At 45.2% G+C, this 22,306-nt stretch overlaps 1 protein-coding gene across 2 annotated transcripts in view; it reads right to left on the bottom strand.

The window, feature by feature from the left end:
- The window catches only part of LOC148521650 (retinol dehydrogenase 5-like), a 62,410-nt gene extending 40,830 nt beyond the window's left edge, over positions 1–21,580 (bottom strand). Inside the window, exons 1-5 of one of the 2 annotated variants that reach the window (XM_088474903.1) lie at positions 21,337–21,580; positions 17,582–17,620; positions 17,108–17,438; positions 7,060–7,318; positions 5,121–5,284 (exon numbers count right to left, since the gene is read on the bottom strand). In XM_088474903.1, coding sequence (XP_088331029.1) covers positions 5,121–5,284; positions 7,060–7,318; positions 17,108–17,438; positions 17,582–17,620; positions 21,337–21,351 — 808 coding nt within the window. In that variant the 5' untranslated portion in view covers positions 21,352–21,580. The remainder of the gene's footprint in view (positions 1–5,120; positions 5,285–7,059; positions 7,319–17,107; positions 17,439–17,581; positions 17,621–21,336) is intronic. The other variant, XM_088474904.1, reaches the window with a different exon arrangement.
- Positions 21,581–22,306: the final 726 nt, after the last annotated feature.

The raw sequence follows: 22,306 nt of genomic DNA, 5'->3' as shown, positions 1-22,306 counted from the left end.
CCACAATCTTATCCAGATCCGGACCGAAGAGAACTTCTCCGGTAAACGGCAACGCCTTCAGACCCTTTTTGGAATCTGCGTCCGCCTTCCAGGATCGCAGCCACAAGGTGCGACGAGCAGCCACCGCTGCTGAAGAAATTCTAGACACCAGAGTACTAATGTCTAGGGCTGCCTCGTTGATATAAGTGGCCGAATCACGGAGATTACCAATCAACTCCGCCTGTTCGGCCGGACAGTCGGAATCAAAAGAAGCCTCTAATGAATCCGCCCAGCGCTCCATCGCTCTGGCAACCCAGCAAATGGCCATAGCCGGCCGTGCTGCCCCCCCCCGCAAGGGAATAAGCCGACTTCAGGCAGATCTCCACCTTGCGGTCCGTAGCATCCTTAAGGGAGGACATAGATGGCATCGGCAATGTGGCACTACGGACAAGACGGGTCACGTGAGAATCCACCTGTGGAGGGGATTCCCACTTTGCTAAATAATTATCCGCGAATGGATAAGCCACCGCCAGGCGTCTCTGCGGCTGGTATCTTTTGCCAGGCTGTTTCCACGCCTCCTCTAAATGGTCCACCAACTGACCCGAAAGAGGAAAGACTGTGGCATCGCCCTTCACATCTTTGAAAAAGGCATACTTAGATTTAGCCGCTGGGGGAACTTCGTCCTCAATCACCAAGGCTGTGCGGACCGCCCGAATAAGTCCAGGAATATATACTTTGGACTTAGCATCAGCGTCCTTAGTATGGAGAGGTTCCTGATCGTAAGGATCCAGAATCTCCCCATCATCAGACGTCCCCTCGTCATCCTCATAAGGAGCCGACAGAGACGCCACCGGCCGTTTATGCGGCCGCATCACAGACTCCCCTTGCAACACATCCGACAAGTGCTGTACAGAACTCGTCAGGGAGTTAACCCACGCTGGCTCCTGAGAAACCGGGAGCGGGGAAATAGGGAGACTGTGGGGTACCACCAATTGTCTTGGGAAACCCTGCATGGGTGACGACACCACTGACTGCTGGGATAAACCCATCGGTGTAAACGCGGGCTGCGGAGCTAACTGGCCCACTAAGGCTGCAAGCCCCTGAGCGGAACAAGCCCAGGGCGGCTCCTGTACCAGTGCTGTAACCGTAAGAGGCCGCGCCATGGACAAACACTGCCGGCAAAGGCCCTCCACGCTACCCTCCCTCTCCGCTAACGGTACTTTACACGTAGTACACTGTAGCCGGAGGGGAAAATCACTTTCGGACATGATGGCACCACGTATGTGACCTCTCTCACCAATTATAACTTAAATAGGCGAGAGACCACCCTGCAGCACCGCACCACAAGGGCTTAGCAGAAAGAACAGGGACAGTAATAAAGCTGACAGTTTAGAGAAAAGTTACAGGCAGCAGCGCCAGCACAGTCACATACAATGCAAAGAAAATCAATTCCTGCACTAACAGCGCTGATCACTCAACTACGCAGACACAGGGCCTGGTAGGACACAGCGCTGCATACACAGACCTGACCACAGCAGAGGAGAGGTATGCGGGGGGACCCAGACCACGATGCTTCCATCCAGCGCTTCCAGCAGCGTTCACCATGCGTTCTGGAGAAGATGGCCGCCGAGGAGCAGAGAGGAGGCTGGCCTGGGGGAGGAGCGCTGCCACAGGACCAGTCGGCAGCGGGCAGAGAGGGCTGTGTGCAGCGGAGGAGGCGCCGGCTGTGAGACAGGGAAGGCGCGCTCCCCTGGCATGCATTTAACCCCTGGGACGCCGCAGCGCTACTGCTCTGCTGCGGTCCGCTGTCCCAGGGGGTAGTGGAAAGCGCAGGTTGGTCGCCTGGCTCCACGCTGCAGCCAGTCCCCAGGGAGCCCCCTGCCTGGGGACTTAGGACCATGTGACCAGCGGGGACCCACCGTGGGACCCCGCTGCTTACCTTTGTCCCCCTTGGATCCGGCCATGGTCCAGAACATCTGGGGTCACCGCTAGCTGTGACCCCAGATGCTCACCAGCATCCCCGGATCGGTACCGGCGTTCTGGTACCGGCGGGGGTGTAGGGAAGACAGCATGGACGTCAGGACTGACTATCCATGCTGTACATCCAGATGTGCAGCCACAGCTGCACTGAAGAAAGCTCCAGGGGCTCTTCTAGCCCCCACTCCGACAGGTGCACCCGACTCCGGCCGGGCACCAAACTAAACTGAGGTGCCTTGGCTCGGGGGCGGGGTATAGGAGGGGGACCCTAGTGCATCCTGGGAGGCTGAAAAGCTTAACTCTATGGTGCCCAGCGACTGACGTCACACCTATACCCCAAGGTATCCTGTGGATACCCTATGGACCCTGAAGTAGAAAGATCACTTTTTGGATATTTTTAATAAAATGAATCAATGTATACTTTTTGGGCTTGTATTTATTAATGTACATATAAGTAGTGTAAAAATTAGGGATGTGCAGGCTCGGATAGGTTCGAGTTTGCAAGCCAAGTTCGGATTTTTCCCTCCAAATAACGGGACTCAGAAAGAGGCAAAACGTCATCTTGCATGGACAAACATCATCATTCCTTTTGTCCAGGAATTGCGGTCACAATAGCAATTCCGCGCACAGTCACGCTGCGATAGTATGCTAATTGCAAGCGTAATGCCGTCGCAGCCTAACATAAAGACGCACACTTTACCTAACACACATCCATAATACTTTGCAAGTCTGTGCAACCATCGGTAACATCAAGCACCATCGGAGCCTCACGCACACTTGCACAAGGTCTGACCTTACTCAGGAATTGCTAACCTCATCACACGCAGTATAAGCCCAAGCTGCGTATGGCATTGTCGTGGCTAATTTAAGCACGCCTCTGCAATGGCGTTCAAACGCACTGGCACGCCTGCATTTTCCGTCGACCACCCCCCGTTACCACCCCCAAACGATACTTCCTGTCAACCACTCTGCAATGGGTCTGCGTAGTTACTGCGATCACAGTCCCGATCTCAGTGGAGTCTTCGCACACGCACACTGCGATGCATACGCATACACAGAACACAACAATAAACCGATTGTGTGCGTAATCGCAGTTGCGATCAGTAGTGAAACAGGCCCTTAATGCATGTTCGACCATAAAATGAACAGTATACTGCTGCAATTGCAATTCCTGTGTATGTTATAAATATATCATTATTTTTTAGGGGTTTTCCCATAACTGATTTAGCAAATTCAGGGCCTGATTCAGAGCCACTCGTAAGCGGCCGCTCGTTCACTCCGAGCGATGTTCGCACAACTGCGCATGCGTATGGGTTGTAATACGCATGCGCGAACCAGTCATTGCGGTCGGAAATTGTGTGCTCGCAAAATAGCGAATGCCTGCTAATTTGAGTGACAGAATGAGGCGTTTGTGGGTGGTAACAGGGGAAGGTGCTTGAAAACGGGGAGTGGAGATCCGAACGCAGGCGTGCCAAACGGTCAAAACAGGCGTTTTAAGGGTGTGCATAATTAACAAAGCAGCGTCATCGACCACGTCACTTGGTTGTCTTTTAGCCTGAACTGCTCGCATGATTGCGGTAGGAAAATGCTACCACAAGCACTGCGAGCAGTTCATACGCCTTTCGATGTACTCGATTAATCTAATAAATAGCGGAGATGACGTAGGATGCGAGCGGCCAGGGGGCGTTTTTTAAAAAATAGCGAGCGCATGTTTCGTTCGCTCTATTTAAATATCCGGCCCCTTTTTCTGAACGAGCGAGCGCAAATAGCGTCCGGCTCTGAATCAGGCCCTCAGTCACCATTTCCCAGGCCCCACCAAATAAGAGATTAATTAGAACTCATATATGAGATGGTAGAACTTTTGTTCCACTTTAACAGGATTGTATCAAGTCTGATTTAAAAAACTATGGGGGTCATTCAGACCCACTCGCGAGCGGCAGTACGCTCGCAAGTGGGTCGATGTTCCCCACTGCGCATGCGCACGACGGAGGGAGCTCCGTTGTGCGCATGCGCGAGACCTGGGGAGCGAAGGACTTTCCATCGCTCCGGGTCTCGCACCAAAGGGGGCGTGCTGTCGATGTTGATTGACAGCACGCCCCCTTTGGTGGGCGTGCCGGGGGCGTGCCTGCCAGACGGAGGCGTTCCTATGGGAACGCCTACCGTCTGAAGCCGGCCCCACTGACATCACTAGTGATGTCAGTGGGAGTGATTTTGGCTCTGATAGAGCCAAAATCACTCCAGGGCTTGCGGTTGTGAAACCCGACCACAGGGTTTCACTCGCAAGTCCGATGGTCAAGACCATCGCGACCATCTTGTTGGACGCTCGTATATGCTGTGGGTGGTGACCCACAGCTATACGAACGTCCAGGAGGACGCTCCATTTTAATGGAGGTGGGCCCTGATTCAGAGCGAGCGCTCTGGTCAGAGCGTCCGGCTCTGAATCAGGGCCAATATTTATAGTAATGTTGTAGTACTGTACTATTTATAACATACTTGTATTTTGCTCTATTAGGGGTAGATTTATCAAAGCTTGGCATTTTTGGTACTTTTTTGGTCATTTTTCATACACACCCTGTAAAATGGCAGTTAGGAGCTGATTGGTTGGTACTTTATCTCTATCCACTTTATTTATTTTCAAGCTTTGATAAATCTCAGGATCTGTTGCGCCCTTTGCCGCCCCTGCCCACTGAGCGTGTGACACCGTAACGTCGTGCACATGATGTCATTACGCTGAGCAGAAGGGGGTGTGACTAGCAACTCTGATAAGTGCAGCGCTGGCTGATTGGCTGCAAATACTGTGCTGGGTGCCCATCTGGAAGGGGGGCAACGGTGCCGCCAAAGAGCCTCTGCGCTCTATGCGATAGCACCCATTGCCCATAGCTAGTTAGGGCCCTGGTCAGGATATACTTCATAGACTTAAAACCGTTGGGAATTTTAAAGAAAGGGGCTTGCCATTGGGTGTCATGTGATTTATGTATGTTATCCAATTATATGCCACTTACCACAGCCTGGAATCTCCTACTGCTTTAATCTTGTTAAGTGTTGTCTCATGGCTAATTATGAATTTAATGTAGGGGAGGGGGAGTTGGGAGTGAAGGTACAATTCTTTTGGATAATTCTTAGTTTACATTTGATACACTGAACAAAATGATGTAACTACTTACATTGATCAAAGTATTTATCACCATATGAGCATCTGAGGTCTGGTGTAAGTCTGTTCCACAGTCGATGTAAATCTTTCTCAATTATTTCCAGGCTCGTAACACCAGTCTTAAAGAAACCAGGTTCAATAATACTAACTTTCATTCCAAAATGCTGCATGTCTCTCCTGTGTATAAAAAATACACAAATAAGTAAATTAATGTTGGACTTGTCAAATAAATTCAGTGAGAGGAGGGCAGTTGGTGCAGTCATCTCTATTAGAGCAGATGTGTTTTTTTAGGCAACAGTTGTCTTTGGAAATAAGCATTACATTGCACTAATCTACCATTTCCACATGTTTAAGGACAGAATTCAGTATCACCAATATGTACAAAGATAGAAAACAGTAGCTATTGGAGATACCTCCTGCTTTCTGATCGCCAGCCCTCGCAGGAACTCTTCCCATAGTTTTCTATGGGGACGGTACAGTATGTATCAAGCTCCGAAAAGCTTAGCTTGTTGGAGCTTGCGTGGGGTAGAAAATGGGTGCATGCAAGTACAGGCAATGCAGAGTGATACACATATTGATTGCACCTACTGCTCCCCAGAGCCCACTACTCCTCCCCCCCCTGGCAGTGCTGCAGTCACAGGGAAAAAGACTGGCGTTACACTCTGGACACCCAGTCTTGGCGGCATTTATAATTTTGTGGGCAGAGAGGAGGATCCACAGTGATTGAATGTGGTGGGCACACATTCCTCCTCGTGACAGGGGCGCAGCATCCCACCCACAAATGTAACCACTTCCGGAGGAATGCTTTGTAACTGATTTTTACTTTTTATTTTGATTAGCTGTATTTTCTCTGGCTCTCGTCAAATCTGGTCACCAGGACTGAAATCTTAGTTGCCATGGTGACCTGGCGGCTGGTAATTTTAAAGCCCTGCTATAGGCTTCTGTAGTGGCAAGAAATTGCTCACGGTGATGATTTATAGCACATCAGATGCTGAGGCGGATGCATCTGAAGATGTGTATTGCTCTTCCTATGGGCAACAATTCGTTTTTTTTGGGCATGACTCTATTATGCAAACCACCCTTGAAGTATCTTACTGATAACAGGATTTAAACATATAGCATTAACAAGTTATGAACAATATGCCTGTTTTGAACATGATTGAGGTGCTACCATGACCAAATCTACACGATCACGACAGAAACATAAAAAACAAGCCTACATTGCCATGGGTTAGAGCAGGCCAGCCCAACCTGTGGCTCTCCAGCTGTTGTGAAAGTACAAGTCCCAGCATGCTTTATCAGGTAATTGGTGGGAGGGTATGCAGGGACTTGTAGTTTCACAACAGCCAGAGAGCCATAAGCTGGCCAGGACTGGCTTAGTGAGTATGTTATTCCAGTGGTTCTCAACCTCAACCCTCAAGTTTTCCAAAAAGGTTATGTTTAGAGTATTTCTTTCTATGGAAGCAGGTGGGATAATTACTTACAGTAAAATAGATTAATTCGGGTTGGGTACGGGATGCCGGCATTCGGGATCCTGATGGTCAGAATCCCGACGCCATCATCCCAACAGGGTTAGAATACCGACAATTTGTTGGTCAGTATCCTAACCCTCTCCCTACCCTAACCCTCCCTACCCGGTGCCTAACCCTAACCCTCCCCCTAGTTCCTAACCCTAACCCTCTCCCCTTCCCTGCTACTTATCTTCGGGATTCTGGCAGTCGGGATGCCAGCGCCAGGATTTTGAGAAGTGTCGGGATTTTAAGAAGTGTCGGAATTCCGGCGTCGGCATTCTGACCGCTGGAATCCCAGTGGTCGGGATATTGATTAATTCACCTGCGTATGCTTAAAGAAATCCACAAAACATGACTGACCTGTTGGTGGTACTTGAGGACTGGAGTAGAGAACCCCTGAACTATTCAATGGCTAGAGACTTAGGTTGATCCATCCCTTACCTCAAACTGTCTGAGAAGGATTCCACACCACACTTCGATAAACAGTAACCGCCTCCCCCGAAAGCCAATCTTCCCATAACACTAGCTACATTCACAATTCTTCCTTTGGCCTTTTTTAAAAGTGGTAGAAACTTCAAAGTGACTTCAATTAGTCCAATAAGGTTTACATCAAGAACTCGGTGGAAGTCGTCCATGTCCAACCAGTCAGTGGGTCCAATTGGAGTAGCTCTTCCAGCATTATTAACCAAGCCGTACAAACCTTAAATGTAACATCAATAATATCAATCAAAGCAGCATGTTTCTGATAACAAAAATAGCTCTAAATTACTTGGGACATAAAAGATGTTGGCATATAAATTTACTAGGGGTGTGCACCGGCCACTTTTCGTGTTTTGTGTTTTGGTTTTGGATCTGGATCTTTCTTCGTGTTTTGGATCTGGATTGGTTTTGCCAAAACCACCCTTCCGTGTTTTGGGTTCTGGGTTTTGTGTTTTGGATCTGTATTTTTTTGAAAAAAAGCATAAAAACAGCTAAAATCACAGAATTTGTAGGTTTTTCTGCTCCTATGCTATTATTAACCTCAATAACCTTAATTTCCACTCATTTCCAGTCTATTCTGAATACCTCACACCTCACAATAGTGTTTTTATGTCCAAAAGGTTGCACCGAGGTAGCTGGATGACTATGCTAAGCGACACGAGTGGGCGGCACTAACACGTGACCCATCTAGGCGTGAAACTGCAGTGGCAGACAGGATGGCATTGAAAAACTAGGCCCCAAACTGTACATAATGCAAAGAAAAAAAAGAGGTGCAAGATGGAATTGTCCTTGGGCCCTCCCACCCACCCTTATGTTGTATAAACAGGACATGCACACTTTAACAAACCAATCATTTCAGCGCCAGGGTCTGCCACACAACTGTGGCTGAAATGATTGGTTCGTTTGGGCCCCCACAAAACAAGCTGGCAATTAATCTGTCCCTGCACAAACTGGCTCTACGGAGGCAAGATGTCATCCTCATCCTCCTCATCCACCGATTCCTCACCCTCTTCAGTGTGTACATCCTCATCCTCACAGAGTATTAATTCGTCCCTGCTGGAACCACAGGTCCCTCTGTACGTTCTGGAGGCTGGTCTCCCTGGAAGAGATGATAATTCATTTTATGAACATCATCTTCTCCACATTTTGTGGAAGCAACCTCCTACGCCTTTCGCTGACAAGGTTCCCGGCTGCACTAAACACTCTTTCGGAGTACACACTGGAGGGGGGGCAACTCAGGTAAAATAGAGCCAGTTTGTACAGGGACCTCCAAATTGCTTCTTTTTCCTGCCAGTACAGGTACGGACTGTCTGACATGTCTACTTGGATGCTGTCACCGATGTAATCCTTTAACAGACAGACGCACGCTTGTCACTGCTGCTTTGAGGATTCAAGTGCGGCTACAGCCCACACAATTCACACAGACAGAAAAAAAAAAAGAATATTTTTATTGTTTGTGGAGCACACTTTGAGGGTTACACCACCCTTTAACAGACAGACGCACGCTTGTCGCTGCTGCTTTGAGGATGCAAGTGCGGCTACAGCCCACACAATTCACAAAGACAGAAAAAAGAAGAATATTTTTATTGTTTGTGTAGCACACTTTGAGGGTGTCACCACCCATTAACAGACAGACGCACGCTTGTCGCTGCTGCTTTAAGGATGCAGGTGCGGCTACAGCCCACACATTTCACAAAGACCGAAAAAAAAAGAACAATATTTTAATTGTTTGTGTAGCACACTTTGAGGGTGTCACCACCCTTTAACAGACAGACGCACGCTTGTCGCTGCTGCTTTAAGGATGCAGGTGCGGCTACAGCCCACACAATTCACAAAGACAGAAAAAAGAAGAATATTTTTATTGTTTGTGTAGCAGACTTTGAGGGTGTCACCACCCTTTAACAGACAGACGCACGCTTGTCGCTGCTGCTTTGAGGATGCAAGTGCGGCTACATCGCACACAAGTCACAAACACATTAAAAAAATAGTTTTTTATTTTTTGGAGCACTTCGAGTGTTACACCACCCTTTAACAGACAGACGCACGCTTGTCGCTGCTGCTTTAAGGATGCAGGTGCGGCTACAGCCCACACATTTCACAAAGACCGAAAAAAAAAGAACAATATTTTAATTGTTTGTGTAGAACACTTTGAGGGTGTCACCACCCTTTAACAGACAGACGCACGCTTGTCGCTGCTGCTTTAAGGATGCAGGTGCGGCTACAGCCCACACAATTCACATAGACAGAAAAAAGAAGAAGAATATTTTTATTGTTTGTGTAGCACACTTTGAGGGTGTCACCACCCTTTAACAGACAGACGCACGCTTGTCGCTGCTGCTTTAAGGATGCAGGTGCGGCTACAGCCCACACATTTCACAAAGACCGAAAAAAAAAGAACAATATTTTAATTGTTTGTGTAGCACACTTTGAGGGTGTCACCACCCTTTAACAGACAGACGCACACTTGTCGCTGCTGCTTTAAGGATGCAGGTGCGGCTACAGCCCACACAATTCACAAAGACAGAAAAAAGAACAATATTTTAATTGTTTGTGTAGCACACTTTGATGGTGTCACCACCCTTTAACAGACAGACACACGCTTGTCGCTGCTGCTTTAAGGATGCAGGTGCGGCTACAGCCCACACAATTCACAAAGACAGAAAAAAGAAGAATATTTTTATTGTTTGTGTAGCACACTTTGAGGGTGTCACCACCCTTTAACAGACAGACGCACACTTGTCGCTGCTGCTTTGAGGATGCAAGTGTGGCTACATCGCACACAAGTCACAAACACATTAAAAAAATAGTTTTTTATTTTTTGGAGCACTTTGAGAGTTACACCACCCTTTAACAGACAGACGCACGCTTGTCACTGCTGCTTTGAGGATTCAAGTGCGGCTACAGCCCACACAATTCACACAGACAGAAAAAAAAAAGAATATTTTTATTGTTTGTGGAGCACACTTTGAGGGTTACACCACCCTTTAACAGACAGATGCACGCTTGTCGCTGCTGCTTTGAGGATGCAAGTGCGGCTACAGCCCACACAATTCACAAAGACAGAAAAAAGAAGAATATTTTTATTGTTTGTGTAGCACACTTTGAGGGTGTCACCACCCTTTAACAGACAGACGCACGCTTGTCGCTGCTGCTTTGAGGATGCAAGTGCGGCTACATCGCACACAAGTCACAAACACATTAAAAAAATAGTTTTTTATTTTTTGGAGCACTTCGAGAGTTACACCACCCTTTAACAGACAGACGCACGCTTGTCGCTGCTGCTTTAAGGATGCAGGTGCGGCTACAGCCCACACATTTCACAAAGACCGAAAAAAAAAGAACAATATTTTAATTGTTTGTGTAGAACACTTTGAGGGTGTCACCACCCTTTAACAGACAGACGCACGCTTGTCGCTGCTGCTTTAAGGATGCAGGTGCGGCTACAGCCCACACAATTCACATAGACAGAAAAAAGAAGAAGAATATTTTTATTGTTTGTGTAGCACACTTTGAGGGTGTCACCACCCTTTAACAGACAGACGCACGCTTGTCGCTGCTGCTTTAAGGATGCAGGTGCGGCTACAGCCCACACATTTCACAAAGACTGAAAAAAAAGAACAATATTTTAATTGTTTGTGTAGCACACTTTGAGGGTGTCACCACCCTTTAACAGACAGACGCACGCTTGTCGCTGCTGCTTTAAGGATGCAGGTGCGGCTACAGCCCACACAATTCACAAAGACAGAAAAAAGAAGAAGAATATTTTTATTGTTTGTGTAGCACACTTTGAGGGTGTCACCACCCTTTAACAGACAGACGCACGCTTGTCGCTGCTGCTTTGAGGATGCAAGTGCGGCTACATCGCACACAAGTCACAAACACATTAAAAAAATAGTTTTTTTATTTTTTGGAGCACTTCGAGAGTTACACCACCCTTTAACAGACAGACGCACGCTTGTCGCTGCTGCTTTAAGGATGCAGGTGCGGCTACAGCCCACACATTTCACAAAGACCGAAAAAAAAAGAACAATATTTTAATTGTTTGTGTAGCACACTTTGAGGGTGTCACCACCCTTTAACAGACAGACGCACGCTTGTCACTGCTGCTTTAAGGATGCAGGTGCGGCTACAGCCCACACAATTCACAAAGACAGAAAAAAGAAGAAGAATATTTTTATTGTTTGTGTAGCACACTTTGAGGGTGTCACCACCCTTTAACAGACCGACGCACGCTTGTCGCTGCTGCTTTGAGGATGCAAGTGTGGCTACATCGCACACAAGTCACAAACACATTAAAAAAAATTTTTTGATTTTTTGGAGCACTTTGAGAGTTACAACACCCTTTAACAGACAGACGCACGCTTGTCGCTGCTGCTTTGAGGATGCAAGTGCGGCTACAGCCCACACAATTCACAAAGACAGAAAAAAAAGAACAATATTTTAATTGTTTGTGTAGCACACTTTGAGGGTGTCACCACCCTTTAACAGACAGACGCACGCTTGTCGCTGCTGCTTTAAGGATGCAGGTGCGGCTACAGCCCACACATTTCACAAAGACAGAAAAAAAAAGAACAATATTTTAATTGTTTGTGTAGCACACTTTGAGGGTGTCACCACCCTTTAACAGACAGACGCACGCTTGTCGCTGCTGCTTTGAGGATGCAGGTGGAATCTAGACGGGATTTGGAACCGAGGACACACTACCTCCATCAATTGTCTAAATCCCACTGCACTAATGTCGGATACCGGACGCACATCTAACACCAACATAGCAGTCAAGGCCTCAGTTATACGTTTTGCTTCAGGATGACTGCTGTCGTACTTCATCCTCATCGCTAGGGACTGTTGGAGGGTCAATTGTTTAGTAAAAGTAGTGATGTTCCTACTTCCTCTCTGGGATGATGAACAACTCCCAGCAGCAGCAACAGCACTAGGAGGAAGTGGTTCTTGATCTTTCCCTATTTTATTTTTATCGGAGAAAGTTTGGTCCTCCATTTATGTTATATTGATATATATACGTGCGGCTAAAGCGCACACAAACACAGAAAATATTTTTTTATTTTTGCTGGAGAGTAGTGCACTTTGTGGGTTACACCACCCTTTAAGAAATGAGCCAGCCGGCTCTTTACTTATGGGACACAGGCGCACGCTTGGCGCTGCTCCTTTGTTGATGCACGTGCAGCCACAGTGCACACAAGTCACAAACACAGAAAATATATATTTTTTTGGTTTGGAGTGTACTTTGGGGGTTACAGAACCCTTTAACGGTCAAGCCAGCCGGCCCTTTACTTATGACACAGGCGCACGCTTGGCACTACTTTGTTGATGCACGTGCGGCTACTGCGCACACAATTCACAAACACAGAAAATAATTTTTTTTTTGGTTTGGACTGGAGTGTACTTTCGGGGGTTACAGCACCCTTTAACGGTCAAGCCAGCCGGCCCTTTACTTATGACACAGGCGCACACTTGGCACTACTTTGTTGATGCACGTGCGGCTACTGCGCACACAATTCACAAACACAGAAAATAATTTTTTTTCGGTTTGGACAGGAGTGTACTTTGGGGGTTACAGCACCCTTTAACGGTCAAGCCAGCCGGCCCTTTACTTATGACACAGGCGCACGCTTGGCACTACTTTGTTGATGCACGTGCGGCTACTGCGCACACAATTCACAAACACAGAAAATAATTTTTTTTTTGGTTTGGACTGGAGTGTACTTTCGGGGGTTACAGCACCCTTTAAAGGTCAAGCCAGCCGGCCCTTTACTTATGACACAGGCGCACACTTGGCACTACTTTGTTGATGCACGTGCGGCTACTGCGCACACAATTCACAAACACAGAAAATAATTTTTTTTCGGTTTGGACAGGAGTGTACTTTGGGGGTTACAGCACCCTTTAACGGTCAAGCCAGCCGGCCCTTTACTTATGACACAGGCGCACGCTTGGCACTACTTTGTTGATGCACGTGCGGCTACTGCGCACACAATTCACAAACACAGAAAATAATTTTTTTTTTGGTTTGGACTGGAGTGTACTTTCGGGGGTTACAGCACCCTTTAACGGTCAAGCCAGCCGGCCCTTTACTTATGACACAGGCGCACGCTTGGCACTACTTTGTTGATGCACGTGCGGCTACTGCGCGCACAATTCACAAACACAGAAAATAAATTTTTTTTTGGTTTGGACTGGAGTGTACTTTGGGGGTTACAGCACCCTTTAACGGTCAAGCCAGCCGGCCCTTTACTTATGACACAGGCGCACGCTTGGCACTACTTTGTTGATGCACGTGCGGCTACTGCGCACACAATTCACAAACACAGAAAATAATTTTTTTTTTGGTTTGGACTGGAGTGTACTTTCGGGGGTTACAGCACCCTTAACGGTCAAGCCAGCCGGCCCTTTACTTATGACACAGGCGCACGCTTGGCACTACTTTGTTGATGCACGTGCGGCTACTGCGCACACAATTCACAAACACAGAAAATAATTTTTTTTTTGGTTTGGACTGGAGTGTACTTTCGGGGGTTACAGCACCCTTAACGGTCAAGCCAGCCGGCCCTTTACTTATGACACAGGCGCACGCTTGGCACTACTTTGTTGATGCACGTGCGGCTACTGCGCACACAATTCACAAACACAGAAAATAATTTTTTTTTGGTTTGGACTGGAGTGTACTTTCGGGGGTTACAGCACCCTTTAACGGTCAAGCCAGCCGGCCCTTTACTTATGACACAGGCGCACGCTTGGCACTACTTTGTTGATGCACGTGCGGCTACTGCGCACACAATTCACAAACACAGAAAATAATTTTTTTTTTGGTTTGGACTGGAGTGTACTTTCGGGGGTTACAGCACCCTTAACGGTCAAGCCAGCCGGCCCTTTACTTATGACACAGGCGCACGCTTGGCACTACTTTGTTGATGCCCGTGCGGCTACTGCACACACAATTCACAAACACAGAAAATATATTATTTTTTTAGCACTTGGGGGGAGCACCCCTGATGGACAGAGCACCCCCTGGACAACACTACAGCACCTCTTTAGGACTGGGACACTGCACAGGACTTTGGAGTGGACACAGCCCCTATGGAGAACTGACTGCACAACACAGTCCAGCCAGCCCCTATGGACTTTGAAGTAGTGGACACAGCCCCTATTAACAACAGCAGCACAGCACAACACAGCCAGCCCCTATGGACTTTGAAGTAGTGGACAACAGCAGCACTACACTACACTACACTACACAGCCCTAACTCCCACCCTCCCTCTTCACTGTCCACAGCCGAGTGAGAAAATGGCGCCGACGTGGGTACCTTATATAGGATCCAAAACCCGCGAGACTCGGAAGGCGGGATGATGACGTTTTGCCTCGATTTCAGATCCGAGTCAGGCGGGAAAAGTCGAGCCTGATTCGGATCGGACTCGGATCGGGGGGGCTCGGGGGGGTTCGGATTTCAGAAATCCGAACCCGCTCACCCCTAAAATTTACTAAATTAAACTAAAGCTGACTAAGCTAGCAACTTTAGATTCAATGGTCGTCGGGCAACTGGTGCCAGAAGTGCAAATGTTCTTGTGAAGTTTGCTATTCCTAGCAAACTAATGATGACATTTGGTAGTGGAGTATGTTTTGGAGCCGAAGAAAATACAATTCATGGCAGAAAGAAAACTTAAATCTCAAATAACATAGTTTAGGACAGCAGTATTTTTTAAGTAACATCACTCTGACCTACAGTATGGATGTGTGGAGAAGTGAAGATGTGTGCGGAAATTGACTGGCTTACAGTCTCCTAGGTAACAGATATGCTTTCTACAGTTTGCTAGTTGTGGATTCTCCCACAGGAAACTGGTAGTTTCACTGCAAATATAGCTCACATGCCATACTTTGTCATTTGAGTAGTCTTATATTGGCATCAATTTATGCCTTGTCTAATGTGCTATGGGATGTGATTGCAACTGTTTTTGTTATAATGAGGAAGGAAATATTTAATCAAAGTACTTGATGGGGTGTGGTAGAATATGTCGACATCCATCATGAGAAATCATTGTGAGAATGTCAACACGGTCCTAATGTCAATGTTGACAATCAATATCATAACAGTTGACATTGTGGCAGAGCAGTAACAACACCTCCCCCCCTTTGCGTATGACATCATGACGTTGCGCATAAGAGAGCGGGACCACCAGCATCTGGAACTACAGCAGGTGCCAGGCACCCTGCAGTCAGAAGCAGCGCTCTATGCGGCTGCACCAGTCACAAACCCTTAGTTACGTCCCTGCACTGTGGTGTTGACATTTTGAATTTCAACATTTTAAATGTCGACCTACATTTATCCTAGACATCAACAGTTGACATGGCAGTGGGGACAGGATGTATGCAAGGAACTATATACTGAATAAACTTCTTACCTCTGAAAAGTACAGTCTTTATCACTATAACCAATTAAATAAGTTAGGAAAGCAGCTTATACTGGGAACACAGAACTTTGTGACTGCAATTTTGAGGAGGACAGGTAGATACACAGGATATCAAGAAGGGGGTTGTTTTCAGTTCCTTGTTTTTAAGGCAAGTGTGGCCAGTCAATATAGGGGGCAGGATTAATACTTAAAAAATTATAGTCTGTCTCATACAAAGTGCAGTGTATGTAATACTTCAGACATATACAGGGCCAGTGATCAGCCCATCTGAGCTGAGTATATTTTTATTCTGGATGTGGACTCCATTCCACAATATAAGTCCCCCGCTTTGCGGAGCATTGGAGCATGTTTGGCAGAAGAACCTAGCACCTGCCGGGATATATACAGTACTAGCTGAAGTACCCGGCATTGCCGGGTTTAAATCTTCAAGTTATTGAGTTATCAATGAGCTGGATGTAACTGTCAACATTTTAAAAATAATTAGCAGCTCTTCCAACACACCCATGAGGAAAGTTCTGCCCGGTGCACTCCACCATGAGGTTTGACAGGACGCCAACCACTCTATTAGGTATCCCAAACCAATTGCCACCCCTCTGTGAAATTTTCATTCAAAACCACCCAGTGGAATGCCCAGAACAGGCTCCCCGGGTCAAAGTTCTGCCCAGCATACACCAACGGACCCTGACCCCCCTAAAACATGGCCAGGATCCAACTCGACCACCACACATTGCATTCATCCCAATCAGTGCAGGGGTGTATCTTCAAGTTATTATGTTTTATTATGTGATGTCATCCAAATCCATCCAGTGGAAGGACCAGACCAGGGTCCCCGGGTCAACGTTCTGCCCAGCGTACACCAATGGGAGGTCCAACCGGGACCCTAACCCCCTAAAACCTGGCCAGGATCCAAATGGACCACCACATGTTGGTTTCATCCCAATCGGTGCATGGTGTCTGAACGCATAACTGGCAGTATGTGCACATTAGTCTCCTTATACACTGGAAAGTGTATGTAACACAATATTAACCCTATAAATGGTCTGGGGTGTAGGCTGTAGGGGAAAAAAGTCTAAGGGGCATATTTATAAATATATGCAGTCTACCACAATAATAAGTATTCCTTATCGCTTCAATTTGTCTGAATAATGAATCCTGATTCACTTGAATGTATTATGGCTGCGTTGCTGGGACAGGGGCTCCGACATGAGACCATCCCGGTGATCAGTAGAAGTAAAGTGATTGCATGTGCCGACGTCCAGCAGTGCATTTGAGAACAGGATACAAAGTTGTGATTTGAATGGAATGAGTAGTTTGAGCATCATGAATACATCTCAGCATGAAATGGCAATAAAATACTGGGACGTATTTAGGTGAGGTAAAACACAGAATCATTTACAAAACACTAAATATAAATCGTTCATTATATATTATATATTCAGAGAGCGCACTTGGGATAATATACTGAATCTGCTTATTCCCTGCGGCTTGACTTTTATTCTGCTACTTACAAAGGCACCCTAACTGGAAACTGTCAGTCAACAGAACAAATAGATTGCAATGCAAATTGTATTTTATTAAAAAATGTTACCTTTATTTCCTGTCTCCTCTGCAACATATTCCACAGCATCATCAATACTCCGAGCGTTGGTTACATTTAATATGACTGTTTTCAGCGCAGGAGAAGTACAGGCTTTTAAGTCCTGACTCCCTTTCTCTGTCAAACAGGCTGCAATGATACTAAATCCTTTTTTGTGAAGTCTTTGAGCCAGTAAGTTTCCAAAACCAGAGTCACACCCCGTGATAAACACATGTTTTCCATGAATATCGCTGACTTTCAGACTGTCCCTAATGGTCCAGCAAACATAAAGAAAGACAATGGAGGTCAACGTTCCCAATAATGCTGGATGAACAAGCCAGAGCTGTAAGAAATTCATTGACAATTCAGCTATTTTATTTAAGCATACAGGAACATTACCAAAAATATAATGTATGATTTCAGTTTTAATGAAGGTGATTATCTAGGGAATAATCTATATTTGTAGTAGCACTGACACATAATTACCTCTATAAATCCGTCCAGCAAGTCTTCCTCTTCCCCCCCCTGGAGAAACCATAATGAAATAGTGAATTATACAAGCAATGTCATAGAAAGGCTGCTAAACAGGTTGTAAAGAGTTTTAAAAAAGTGAACATAGCTCATTAAACATGTGTCTGCAATTTATCCAAATAAAGCCTAATGGTGCATACACACGATCAGATTTTTCCTTCAGATATGAACGATAACGATTTAAAAATCGTTCAGTCGTTCATATCTGAAGGAAAATCGTTCATATCTGACATGCCTGAACGATGGACGATCAACGATGCGCGTTCCCGTCTGTCAGATAACGATATCTGACATCTGATGGGTTTGCAGTCAGACTTGGACGATTCCATTCATTTTAATGTAGTAAAAAATCGTTCAATCGTTCAAATCGTTCAAAACTTTGGTAAAATCGTTCAAATCGTTCAAATCGTTTAATCATTCAATCGTTCATTTGACAAATCTGACAAGTCTGACAAATCTGACCGTGTGTACGCTCCATAAAGGTGCATACACACACAACGATTTTTTGAACGATTATCGTTAAACGATATCGTTTAACGATAATCGTTTGTAAAAATCGTTCATTTTCTGAGTCAAATGATGAACGATTTTCGTTCATGCGCGTTCACGTTTGTAGTTTGTAGTTCAGTCAGACTTGTCAACTCAACGATTTTCAGTAAGGGAATATGCAAAAATCGTTTGTAGTTCTAAAAAATCGTTCATTACATTTAAATGAACATAATAAATGAACAACTTTAGTAAACGATTTTAGTTAATTTTTTCAAGGGAGAAAATCATTTACTGAAATCGTTCATTAACTAAATCATTGTGTGTGCATGCAGCTTTACAGTGCCAGATATCCATTGCATGTGCATAAAAGTGCTGTGTTCCAAAGGGACACATTATCTCTGTGTAAAAAGAAGTGTCAGTCATAAAATAGTAACAGAAAGTTGACATCAACTACAGAACAATGACAGATCAACCACATTAAAGCTGCAATCCCATCAAAAATCATGTGTGTTTTTTGCTAACCATAAAAGTTCTGGCTGGAGCCAGGAGGACTGCTCCATGCAGCCATTTTTCCAGGCATAATTATCTTCTCACTGCCCTGTGCGATATCGCTGATAGGAAGAGGGTATAAGGAGGAGGACTAATCACAAGTAACGATGTAAGAAATATGGCTTGTGATTGGTTTGTCACTAAACTGAGGTGCTTCGGGCAACATGGCTGAACAGCTAGTAGAACCCTGGCTAGGGAGGAGATGAGGATCAGTACCATGAATCAGTTTGGTGGTGTTCCTTTTTCCATTCTTTAGTCTTATGATTTATAATTTGCTCAGGGTCATGTCACTGCCATGGCAACCACAGTCACATGCCATAACATGGAGTGAACAGAGAGACTATGGAACACCTCTCTGGTCAGCATGCTCCATCATAGCACAGACAGCCCAATGGCTACTATGCTATCATTACATGGAGAAAGAGCTCTGACAAAAAAAACAGGTAAGTGGGATTGCAGCTGTGACATATTGAACATACAGTAGAAGAAACAATGGTAGAATAGATACAATATTGCTAGATGTAATTGGTGTTATGAGTCGTGGCATGCTGGCATTTCTGGTTTTTCCACAGCTGCAGAGCTACAGGGTGTTATACTGCAGTAGAGGAAGGGAGATGACATGTAGAGATACATTGCCAACGTAGAGCGATTTCTACAGCAATTGTGAATGAATTAGCTATAATCCGGTAACACATAAGCAGTAATCACTTAAGCATATAAGACATGACAGACATTACAAAGCATAGATATATGGAGGTGCACCGTGCATCAGTAAGAAAATTAGAGCACTTAGAACCTGTTTGTGAGTCGCATGGCAACCATGTGTGTGTCTTTATGTTAATGCTGTGCCCAATTTCTTTAAAACTGCTTGCAGGGACTTGTGCCTGTGGAAATCCGTCTCGGTGCATCTGTAGACACACCATCGGCCGCACCATTGGTGCACCATCGGCCAAATCATCAAAACTTGCACCAGCACTATGGCTAAACATGGACTTCTGTGTGAGTGTCTTTGCGTCTTAGGACACAGCTGCTGTCAGCGACCTGACCACGTCTACCTAACCACTCCTCTGTTACTTCCAAGGAACACTCACTAAAATCCAACCACAGTGCTGATACCATACTTGCCAACTTTTGAAAAAGCATTTCAGGGAGAGTGTGAAAGCAGCGCCTATGAGCGTGTGTTACAGTGGGCGTGTACTGCAGCATCTGAGAGGCGTGTCATAATCCTGACTTACATACATATGTAAATGAGCTTAAAAGCAGTTAGTAAGATCTACTTGGTAATGAAAACACACTGATACTTTTCAGAAAACGCATGTAGCCATAGGGATCGTTGTGTCTTATAACCAATGCATTGAAATGTTAATAATTATCACATTTGAATGTATATATCTTATTTTGTAATATAGCAGCTCAATAATGGGGGTAAAGTTCAATCAGGGAGATTGCTAGGCTCTTCAGGGAGACAGGGAGATTGCTACTATTTCAGGGAGTCTCCATGACAATCAGGGAGAGTTGGCAAGTATGGCTGATATGCGCGCACACACCTATACAATTACACTTGCGACCTTCGATCCAAAATATTGTAAGAAAATTATTATACCACCCACAGAGGCTGTGCTGCTGCCTGTGTAGATCTGCAAGAACGGTCAGTGGTGCGTACACACTGCACTTTGGTCCGATCTCGCCCGGTCAAATCGGATGAATATTAAACTGCACATAAGTTACGATCCTTCGATTCAACCAGATTTCTTCTGAGAAAACATGACCGAAGGTGCGTACACACTATTGCAATATTGCATGAACAGTCTAAATCGAAAGAGTGGCCTGATGATTGTATAGGTGTGTACCCAGCTTTAGGCCTACCACTACTCTCATTTGTGACTCAGTGCTGCTGATTACTTGTCTATTTTTTCCTTATGTGTATTGGTCTTGTCGGCTGCTCGGTCTCCCTACAGCTCTCACTACTCTACGCACTTTCCACTAATTTCCCCTGTAGAATTCTCGCGTGGTAGAAGTCCGTGCGCCCGTCTGTTTTCAGTGGTAATTGTGATAATAAAATTCCTCTCACATTCATTTTTCTAGTTAGTTTTTAATACTAATTATGTGAACTGGTTGGTATTTATCATGTATATCTGTAATTCATATTAATAAAGCATGGCTTGTTTTACAAAATGTATAGTTAGTTGTATAGTTTCATACTTTATAAATCAAAGTATGCATAATATTGGTCCCATCATCATTCATACTGGGGGCCGGCCCACTGATAGCAAAAGGTTGCTGGCCCCAGTTCTATAGTATACAGCTTGTTGTTTTTTGTTTCAAACACACATTTACTTAATTTATCAAGTAACCAATGAAAGAATATACTGATTCTAAAGGTTTTCAAGTATAAGTGTAAATATAAATGTAACATTATTGCTTATGCTGTAATACAGTAAACTGACGCTGGTGTTTTTAACAATGCTAGTATTTTTATCCATATAGTATCGTATACGTTACAAGGAGTAGTCCATTGCTAAATGGTTTATTGACCACTGTTTTGGCTCCTGGCCTGCACCTTAAGAACCCATTTCATAGCAGTTAAAACAATCCAAACGATAAATAATCTAAGACAATACACAGTTATTACTCTTTCATAAAACAACGTACAAAACAGATAACATACTTACATTTTTCAGCTGCATATCGCAGGACTACAGTATAGCACTAGATGTATGAGAGAGATACCTGCTCAATGCATTGCAGTTGTACACAAAAGGCTTTGCACAGATATAATAATAAATCCTATCTCCCAAAGCATTGCTTCTAAAGAAAAGGAAAGCGTCCTTTCATCTGGCAGTTTAATTCAGATGAACTTTCATTGGATCTCCAATAATCCGTATTCATCCTGGAAATTTTCAGTGTCCACGTTGGTTCATCATATATCCTTGTCCTGATTATTTTTGGAACGTAGCCACTTAAGCCTTATTAGTGAGGACTACATCACATGCATCTCCTCTCTCAGTGCTGGCGGGGCTGTGGGTTAAGTATAAATATTGTTATGCAAAGCTATCCAGGGTATTAACTCCAGCACGTATCAAGCTTCGTATCGTCACAGACTAAGAATCCTTTTCACAGCCTGAAAGACCTCCATCATCTTAACGCTGTGTTCTCCAGAGTTTACTGGCTTGGGGTAATTTGTGCCCTTTTGACCCCTCTCTTGTTATGTGATTGTACTGTGAGGACAAAACACATTATATAAGTAAACTATCCACTTCATTACCAGATACTGTAAATTAACAGTACAGTTATATTCTTACAGCAGAATTTAAAATGGTAAATGCTTTTTAGGCAGGCAGGTCCAGGGCCTGATTCTGACCTGGGCGCAAATACAAATGCGGAGCGATCTTGCGGATATCTGCAAACTGTGCGAGGTAGAAAGCAATTGCAGAGTCGCTGTAGTAAGCATACACACACGAACAGAGATATAAGGGCCCATTTATCATTGTATATTTGAGTTATAATCCCCGAAAATGGGATGTAGTTAATATCACTATGATCGGAATGCCGGCTGCTGAAATCTCAGCGCCGGAATCCCGATCACTGAGAAAACACCGGCGCCGGAAACACGACATGACTGGGGATGTCGATGTCAGAATC

Source organism: Taudactylus pleione, unplaced genomic scaffold, assembly GCF_031769625.1.
Source record: "Taudactylus pleione unplaced genomic scaffold, aTauple2 ptg000156l, whole genome shotgun sequence".
Taxonomy (NCBI): Eukaryota; Metazoa; Chordata; class Amphibia; order Anura; family Myobatrachidae; genus Taudactylus; species Taudactylus pleione.
This window is presented reverse-complemented; position numbering and strand designations above follow the sequence as displayed.